Source organism: Humulus lupulus, chromosome 9 (assembly GCF_963169125.1).
Source record: "Humulus lupulus chromosome 9, drHumLupu1.1, whole genome shotgun sequence".
NCBI classification, from domain to species: domain Eukaryota; kingdom Viridiplantae; phylum Streptophyta; class Magnoliopsida; order Rosales; family Cannabaceae; genus Humulus; species Humulus lupulus.
Genome location: NC_084801.1, coordinates 163,898,197 through 163,908,649, shown reverse-complemented (window position 1 = coordinate 163,908,649; position 10,453 = coordinate 163,898,197). Strand labels below are relative to the sequence as shown.

Below are 10,453 nucleotides of genomic sequence, written 5' to 3'. Positions count from 1 at the left end.
TGGCTCCTCAGTTGAGCATTCTCCATCTCCACCGCAGTATAATAACACGGGTTCAGATTAGGTGGCCGGGTGTTGAGCTACCAGTGTCGTCCTGGCCCGCCGGCTGCTTTCCTGGCCTCTGCTGGACTTCAGGAATTTGCTCATCAGGGATGGCAACATGGTGGGCCTCCTGCCCATCATGTTGTTCTATTTCGTTGCCATGCCTGGATCGAGTGGTCACCATAGTTGGATGTTTATGGTAGCACTAATCGAACTTGCTCTCAATGAAAGCACCAAACTGTTGACGCGGTTCTTCACCAACAGGTAATTAAGAGAAGAAGAGAAAGGGATTCGTGCTGAAAGTAGAACCGTCACAGATATGAAATCTTAGAGAATGAACTATGTGACTCAAGATACGTTTTTAAGTGGTTCAAAGGTTAAAATCCTTCTACTCCACTAGTCAATATTATTGATGTATTCTGGGTATTTGGTTTACAAAGTATATGGCTCTTCAGAGACTATTTTTTCCAACCCCTATCAACTCCCAGGGTCCCCATATTTATAGGAGAAGGCACCTGGAAGTTGGTAGGGAGGTCATCACGTGACCTTACCATTGGTCATATCAACTCTGTAACATTTATGATTAATTCCTAAACCTGACACATAAGTGTGGTCTAATCAGTATGTAAGGAGATAATGGGTCGCACGGCCCAACCCAGCCGTGGGTGTCTGAATGCGCATGTTCCTGATGCGTGCCCGGAAATTCAGGGAGATATCGGACACGTGATGTCAGATATAGGCACGTTTATCTTGCGTGTGTTGACTTTACAAAGGATCAAAGATCCACGAGCAGAAGCTCGCACAACGAGCTGCTTCACTGACCCAACCTTCGGCCTTAAGGACTCCTTCCCCCAGTCTTAGGCAGCATTGGCGAGTTCTTGAGGATACCTCGAGCTAAGTGGGTACGATCTGGAAAACCAGATCTCTGACCTGGGGAAGTTTACGGACTAACCTTGATTAGTCCGAGGCTCGACCTACTAACCAGCCCGTGGGAAAACCAAGGCGTACACATAGTTTTTAGCACTTTACAAATATTATTGTTGTTGTTTTCATGTTATGTTACTATAGCACTTTAGTTGTTAGTTTTGAGACATTAGTAATAAAAATTTAATAGATTTAATGTTGTAAACTTTAAATTTTAAAGACTTAATATGGTAATTGTAAATACTTCATTTAGTATTATTACTACATAGGTAGTTTTTTGTATGCTTTTTTTACTTACTAATTTGTTTAATATTAAAATTTTGCTTCAAAAATAAAATAACTGATCAGATCCAATTCAACTTGGATTTTTAGACCAAATCAAATTAGATCGGATAATAAGTTATAACATTCAACATTTAATTGGATTGATTATGAGTAAAAATGTTGGATCGAATAAACATCCCTAATTGTCAGATAGCATAGCCATCTTCCGGCTAGAGGTTGCATTTGGTGTCAGGAGTTGGTGGGCACGCACAGTGCATTGTCAGGTGGCGGCACCCACTCGTTCGTGATTTGTGCTCGGTATCTCTTGCTCGAGCAACTGGTTTGTGATGGAGCCATATGCTCCCGATGTATAGGGTAGGAACATCAGGCGCGAGAAAGCTTCTCATGGATTAAGGTTCCGAGCATGCTGCTCATGACACATGTCTTCAAGCACGTGTGTACTGTCTAACTGCTCACGTAACTCGGCTTTGAAAAAATAAGGATAATGGATAAGTACTACTCTGGCTATCACCTTTTATGTTTCTATCAAATGAAATGATCCATCCATTACATTTTTTGAAATATATATATATATATAAACTTTAAACATATTATATATATACATATTTTGAAATATATATATATATAAAACTTTTAACATTAAAAAAATATCACACGCATATTATATATATATATATATATATATTATATTGCTTGTAGTATAAGGAGGGAGGAAAGTGGTGGGAACAAGAAGAGATGGGATAACAGGAGAAAGGTCATGTTGGCAAACAGATAAAACGAATAGCATATATATATATATATAAATATATATTGCTTGGATATACTACTCTTTCTCTTTATGTGTATATTTATATATAATATAGTAGTAGAGTCCTGAGTGGATGCCATGGTGTACTACTTCCACTCCAGCCTCTCAAAATGTAAAATCTTGAGTTTCCTTCACGACAACGAATCAGGATGTAGAGATGTCAACCACCATAACCGACATATATATCAAGTACTTAAAATCCTTTTCTCTTTTTTTTTATGACGATAGTTTTTTATTATTAGAATTATTCTGGTTGAGTAAAAGATACTTCTTCGATATGTTTCAAGTTACTAATCTAATAACCCAAACTTTTTTTTTTGTTAATCATCTTTTGAAATTAGAATGATACAATCGATCTCTCTCAATATATATTTTTTATTTATTTATTAATTATAAAATAAATCCACTAATATTGGACATGTACAGAAAACAAATAATAAATCCACCAAGTTTTGGATTGTTTAATATTTAGAATTTGGCAGAAGATAATATTAAATGTTATATCTGAGTTTATGGATGCTTAACTTTTTCATTATTATTTAGAATCTATTGCTTAACCGATATATAAATTATTGAAGAAAAAAAAAACACTCTTTTTTTTCGACACATGCTATATACTAATTATTAGCTGTGTCGAACTACATGATATATTATTTCTGGTATGTAGTTTTGATATATGATACGTTCAATACAACATATAATAATCAAGCAAGATATGAATTATATATATATATATTAATATATATATCACTTGAATAATAATAATAAAAGAATTGAGTCGTTTTATCTAGAATTCTGTAGCTCTATATATAATATGTTATAGTTTCTTCTAGCTAAGAACTAAATTTTATTATTACTATTAAGCAACTTAAATTAAATTATATTGTAACACTTAGGTACTCAAGTTATTTTTTTGTCGGTGAAAGTACATTTTGTCCATATTTTGTTGCAATTGTCAGTTAACTGAAATAGCATTAAGTGTATTTGTGACATGTTAGTAAAAGTACTAAAGTAAATGAATATTTCTGATGAAAGTACTTACTTTAATAGATATGTGCAGTAAAAGTACCTAACTTATGAGATATTTGCAGCAAAAGAACTTAGGTTATAAATAAATTTGACATCACGTGGTGGACTTAGCGGCAAAATAAACAACTGCGACAAAATATAAACGGAATGTACTTTCGTCGGCAAAAAAATAACCTGAGTACTTAAGTGTTACAAACATAATAATTTGAGTACTTTCACCGCAAATATCTATTTTTCATAATACAATAAGCTACTCTCCCCAATCTTGAATATTACGAGTTTCGATAAATTCTAACTCATCATGATATACTATACTATAAGTTGAGAGATTAATTTTTTTACTATATTTGACTCAACTCAACAAGTAAGACACTACTCAAATAACACAAAATGAGTTGTGCTACAATTAATAAATGTAGAAGTTAAATCACATAATTCTAAATAAAAAGTGAGAACCACAAGCTCGATTAACATATATTCAGAAACTTATTTATATTACAATTTTTCTTCAGCTCGTGTAATATATTCTTCTTTTTAAAAAAAAGTCATGTATGTAAAGTTAGATTTATGAATCTACAAGAGTACATATAGTATAATTAAATATTGAGTGGTTTTAAATGATTACTAAATGTAAGAGAGTAGTTAAAAATTTAGCTCAACTGCTAATTAAACAATATAAGTTAATTATAAAATAAATATTCCGGAAGAAGGAAAAGGATATATAACATAACTGATATAAATGTGTGAGACTAGCTAGCTAGCTACATGATAATTTAACATCATAAAACTTATATATAATTAGTCTAAGTGGTCAACACAAAAAATTCATAATTTCACAAAGAATGATGTTAAACTTTTTTTAAAAAAAAAATTGAACCATGATGAAGGCTAGGCATATTTATGATCCAATAATATATTATTATATACCTGATAATAGTGCATAATTAATAATCTAAGCCTAATATCCTATTGATAATACACTTTGCTGCAAAAACAATTCAAGAAGAGTCGTTATAGAGGTCCCACATGAAAGGATGATATAGTCAATTCACAAACTGAATTTACAGAAACTTATATATTCATATAAGTCGTTAATATATATATATAGGTTAATAATATGTACAGCCTAAACCTCCAAAGCCATGTCTCCATCTTTAATTTGTTGCTTTCAGTAAACCACTCCCAATATATAAATATATATATATATATATATATCCAAATCAATAACTTCTAAATAATCCAGCCAAACCAACCATAGAAAAAGACACTCACCCAACCAATCACAAAGCTTCAAAGATGGAGAACAAAACCCCTTTTCTATATACTTTTTTAAAATAAATAAATAAATAAATAACAAAATCCCATCATTCTCCACCGTCTTATTATAAACTTGGGTTTACACAAAGCCAGAGTACTAGATAGCTAGCTAAAACTAGAAACCAAATATTCCAATGGCAACTAAGAAAAACCAAAGCCAAACAGTACTCTCTCCTCCTCTTCCTCTTCCTCTTCCTCTTCCTCTTCCTCTTCCAACATTGGGAATCAGAAACAGCTTTCATTCCCTCCTTGCTATTCTGATCACAGTCTTAGTCATCTCTGTTGTTTACCTCACCCAAAATGGTGACCAAGTCTTGGAAGATTGTGCCAAAAGCAACAAGTCCAAACTTATTAAACCTTTATTATCCATTGGTGTTCAACCCGAATCCGATTCGAATATGGGTTGTAATCTGTTCTCGGGTAAGTGGGTTATGGACAATGAATCTTACCCTCTGTACAACGAAAAACAATGCACTTTCATGTCTGATCAGCTGGCCTGTGAGAAGTTTGGTAGACAAGACTTGAGCTTTCGGAATTGGAGGTGGCAGCCTCACCATTGCGACCTTCCCAGGTTGTTAATATTATATGTAACGTTTTGTTGTTTGATATGTTATTATAATTTTGTAATTTCGATCATTTTTTCTTTTTTGTAAAATAGTCTTCCAGACACATTTGGTTAAACTTCTCGACACCCTGTTGAAAATTCTCCATATTTATCACTTCCAATTACTCTGCGTTGTATGTGTGCGTAAGTAGAGAGCTCCTAGGGTTTGGAGTAATGATGGTTGATTGTATGCATGTAATTTTTTTTTTAAAAATTTTAAGTATTTTTGGGACGTGTGTTTTTCTATGTTAATATAAGCTAGGTTCAATGCCACAGTACTACTTGAGAGATTAAGGAACAAGAGGCTTGTGTTTGTTGGGGACTCATTGAATAGAGGCATGTGGGTTTCGATGGTTTGCCTACTCGACTCAGCTATTCTTCCATCTTTCAAAACCATGCACGCAAATGGCTCCTTGAACATCTTTAAGGCCACTGTGAGTATAGTCTTGTTTTTCTTCCATCTTTTTTGGGCTTCTTTTTATTTTTCTTTGGAGTTTTATGATATAAAAACTGAGCTCTGTACGTACAAGTGTAGATATCTTATGTCACACCAATGAATTTGTATCATATTCCCAACATTAATTTCACATTTTCATACACAGCACAAATGAGTTTTCAAACACAAGGGCTCTACTTTTAAAAATTACAAGAATGCATAACTTAATAAAGTGTTAAAAATATATTGTTTAATTTCTAAAATATCAATTGGCAAATAAAAAATCTTGTTAAAAATATTACAACATCGATCCAACAACACTTAGCAGGTGTCTATGATCCAAATGTTAAGAATTTTTTTTACACAACTTTATGATAGACATTCCATTACTGAAAATAATGTCCATTTTCTTACCCATTTTTGAGTTTATGTTTTGCTATAGTCTTTGCTATTATTATTTGCAAGAATTTCTTTATAAAGTAATGGCCAGGCTAACCATAACAAGAAAGTACTAGTTAGTTTTAATTTAAAAAGGGTGATAAGATTCAATAATTAGGAAAACTAATTGGTATTTTGAAGCTAAACTGATTTTTCTTGGAGTTTTGGATTTGGGCTTTTCTTAAAATGGTTCTAGATAAGCTCTGGGGGCATATCCAAAAGGGGAAGTCCCTTGGGCTGAGCATGTTGGGAACTTTTTTTTTTAGGAAAATACACTATACTCAGTTTAAGAAGGCCCATTGAGTTTTTACCCAAATTTTTAAAACTTTATACTACCATGGTATCCTTTGTCATTCTAGTCAAACTTAAATATTTTAGATCATTACACTCAAGACAAGACTAGAAGAACAGACAGACGGGAAGCCATATGGGACATGAGAGAGAGTGTTCATCAGTGTGTTTGAAGAAAGTTGTATATATTAGAGTCTTGGCACAAATCTATTATAAAATTGGGTAAAAAGTAACAAAATAACTTTTCTAGTTATTTATGGGTAATTAATAATAAAAGTGGGCAATTATCAATTGATCCAAAATAGTTCAATTTTTTTATATATAAATATATATGTTTTATACTATTTTTTAATTGAAATAAAAAAAACTTAAAAATTTTACTATTAAGATAAATGAATTTTTCTTTTTTAAATCCCTAAATTAGATAAATATGTATGTAATTATAAAATGGTTTTGATGTGATGGACGTTCAAAAATTCTCTCAAAATTTCATTTAAAAGATATTTAGGTTATATTTTGTATCATATCGAAACAAATCTTATGTTTTTCAAAATAAAATAAAAAATAAAGTACTTGAAATGAAATATTATATATGGCATCTTGATTTGGAAAAGTATTGGTTTCATTTCATCCATCATTAAAAATGTAAACAAACTAAAACATTCTTTTCTGTTATTTTTATTACATCAACTTCAGAAAAACAACTTGTCAAACACTATTTTTGACTTCTAACCACCTTTTCTTTGTAATCAATATTTTAAGGACCATTCATTTTTTTAACAAACGAAAATTAAAGTACTCACTAAAAATTTATGTAGGTCAAAAAATGTTCGTTAAGAAAATAAAATATTAACTAGAATCTTAATACTACCCAACTCGAGATCCCTGATTTGTTTTTATTGTCTTTAATAATATGTCACCTATTAGATATGAAGTGTCTTTTTTCTTTTTTCTTTTTTCTTTTTCTTTTTTTATTATGAATTCTCATTGTTTCTATTCTCTATATTACCCTGATTGAAATTGAAAATATATTCTATCTTCCCACTGTTTTGTTAAACGCAAATAATCTAAATTTCTAACCAAATTGGCAATTAAGTGTCCAAAGTAATTTTTTTTCAATTATGGAATGCATAATCATTTTACATGATAATTTCTTTTATATATATATATATATTTTTTTTGTAAAATAAAATTTCATATACATTTGACCTCTTATTAAAAATAGTAGAAATTCTGTCTAAACTATTTTACAAAAAATTATAAAACACCATATTTTTTATAGGAAAATTAGGTGGTCAAAGTTTGGGCCCTTAATTTCTTATATCTTCTCTATATAGTCATCTTACACCATAATTTTTTTTTAATATGATTTTTTACATGATAATCTTTCAGATAAAACAGTATTTTGATCCATTACTATCTCTCTCTTTTTTTTTTAAGGAAGAATAGGTGGTCAAAGTTGTGACCCTTAATTTCACATAAATATATATATTAATAAATAAATAAATATAAAAAGCAAAGTAATGGTTGATATTTTTGATATATGGAAATGAAGGAATACAACGCCACAGTAGAGTTTTACTGGGCACCATTGTTGGTGGAATCGAACTCGGATGACCCAGTGAGTCACCGCGTGGCAGATAGAATAGTTAGAGTCCAAGCCATAGAAGAGCATGCTAAATTTTGGACCAATGCAGACATTCTTGTTTTTAATTCATATCTTTGGTGGAGAAGACCCAAAATGAAAGTTTTGTAAGTACTATTAATCAATCATTCCTTCATTTCTTTCATTAATACTACTTTTGGAATCTAATTACAAAATTCTTAGTTATAAGTTGCTGTACTACCTACCTACCAATTTTGACTTTGCCCTTTATTAATATATATATATTTTTTTAATTTGCAATAATTAAGGTGGGGATCTTTTGAGAGATCATCAGATGGTGTTTATAAAGAGGTTAAGATGTTAAGAGTGTATGAGATGGCTTTGAAGACATGGTCTGATTGGTTGGAAGTTCATGTTAATCCAAACAACACCCAAATGTTTTTTGTTAGCATGTCACCAATCCATGAAAGGTATATTAATCTTACACTTAACCCAATAATACTTTTGTCAATTAACCTATATATGAAGTTCAATCTTATTATGATTACCCTTTAAATTTTTGGGGAGTTTGTAAATTGATGTTTTCATTATTATTTTAGTAGTTAAGTCATTAAATTTAATTTATAATTAGTGATTGACTTCAATTTATATATAAAAAAAGGGCAATTATAGAATTTTTATTTTTGGATATATTTATTAATTGTACAAATTTGATATATAAAAGGAAAATTTTTAAAAATTTAATAATGTGGAATAAGCAAAAAGTTGAAGAACTATTTTTTTTTAATACTAATCGTGATAAATTAAAGGGACAACCATGCTCTAAGCTCTTAGTGAATCTATAAAGAACAAAAGAAGAAAGAAAAAGGGAAAAAAACTTGATTTTTCATTAATGCAAGTAATTTATGAATTCGTATTTAAATCACCATACATTGACATGTTATATGTATGTATAATGGGGCTTCAATAGTCCTCCAAGACAAAATAATTGAATAATACATTCTTGTTGGTAAAATGCATTAGTCTTGTCTATTTTTTTATGTTTGTGAATCTGTATTCATGCATTTAAATATTTTAGCAAAAAAATAATAATGGAATTTATGATGTTCCACATTCTCAATTATACATTATTTAATACCCAAGGCTCTTGTGTATGTATTAAATTTAAAGATTTTTTTTTTTTGCAAAAAATAGCCTTATTTATTATGTCAAAACTTAAAATGAACATGTTAAAGTTTGTGAATTTAATTTAATTTAATATACTATCCATTTAATCTAAATTGCAGGGCTGAAGAATGGGGTGGAGATAAAGGTAAAAATTGCTATGGAGAAACAGAGCAAATTTTTGAAGAGGGATATAGGGGAAGTGGGACAGATCCCAAAATGATGAGAGTGGTAGAGAACACACTAGATAACTTAAAAACAAGAGGCTTAAATGTTCAAATGCTTAACATTACTCAACTCTCAGACTATAGAAAAGAAGCTCATCCCTCTATTTATAGAAAACAATGGGAGCCTTTAACTGAGAAGCTCAAAGCCAACCCTAGCAGCTATGCTGATTGTGATCATTGGTGCCTTCCTGGTGTTCCTGATGTTTGGAATGAGCTTCTCTATGCTTATATTTTTCGCCAATGACCACAAACTCTAAGTTTGATGATCGAATTTCGACTGGGATAAGTGATTTTCTTTAAACTATTTCTTATTTTTATAAATTGATAGGAAATCTTAAATTCGATAATCGAATTTCGATTAAGATCTATCATTTTTATGTATGTACAAATGAAAAAGAAAAAGTGAAATGAAAGAAAATAGTTGTTGTATTTTTTATTTTATCTTTGTATTCGTAAAAAAAATGGGAGGGTTTTAGAAAGAGTGACCAAATTAACAAAAAAACAAATATTCTTGAGTAGGTAATACTAAAAGGGTTGGCGTAATTTGAAGTTAACATACTCTTAGAAAAGTGGCAATTTAATACAAAAACGGGTCTTAATTTATATAAAATATGTTGTCACATAATGCAGTTTTTGTTTGTATTTGTTTAAAATATTTATTTTCAACCACATGACAACTATGCCAACATGTAAAATAGGAAGATAGTCAAACATACATAATATGATTCTAGAAAAAATAAATAAATTATTAATATGATATGGAATCTCACCCTACAAAATTATTAGCCTCCACCAAAGTACTGCCTTGTTAATTTCAAGAAAGATGATTCTTAAAAGAATAAAAATTGAAAATTCTCTTATTAATTTAGGAATCTTGTGAGGACCAATTTGCTTAAGATTTTGTAACCATGTGCCACATCATATTATATAATTGTCTGTGGTGGTTAGTTATAGTACTCATCTCTTAGAGATAAAGCTGATGATGTTGATTAAAAAAGTGATAATAAGCTCTAATGACCCAAAATGTCAAGTTTCAAAATCAACACTCTGAGCAAATATTTCAAACTATCAAAATGGAAAGAGACAAATATTTCAAACTGTGGAGATGGAAAGGGAGAGAAAAAGAGATAAAAGATAAGTCTTTCATATTGGGATGGCATGGGTAGGAAAAAAATATTGCAATCTCTTTCTTACACTACTCTCATTGTTTTTTTTTTTAGAGAGAAGGATTTTAAAGTTGGAATTTCTACATAACCTGATAGTATTATATTTTTTTCCTCGTAAA

At 30.4% G+C, this 10,453-nt stretch overlaps 1 protein-coding gene across 1 annotated transcript; it reads left to right on the top strand.

Moving 5' to 3' along the window:
* The first annotated feature begins 4,469 nt into the window (after positions 1-4,469).
* On the top strand, positions 4,470-9,607 carry LOC133800909 (protein trichome birefringence-like 34). The gene is made up of 5 exons (XM_062239020.1): positions 4,470-4,973; positions 5,269-5,440; positions 7,727-7,923; positions 8,086-8,247; positions 9,064-9,607. The coding sequence occupies exons 1-5, from the start codon at positions 4,537-4,539 to the stop codon at positions 9,410-9,412; spliced, it is 1,317 nt and encodes a 438-aa protein (XP_062095004.1). The 5' UTR covers positions 4,470-4,536; the 3' UTR covers positions 9,413-9,607.
* Positions 9,608-10,453: the final 846 nt, after the last annotated feature.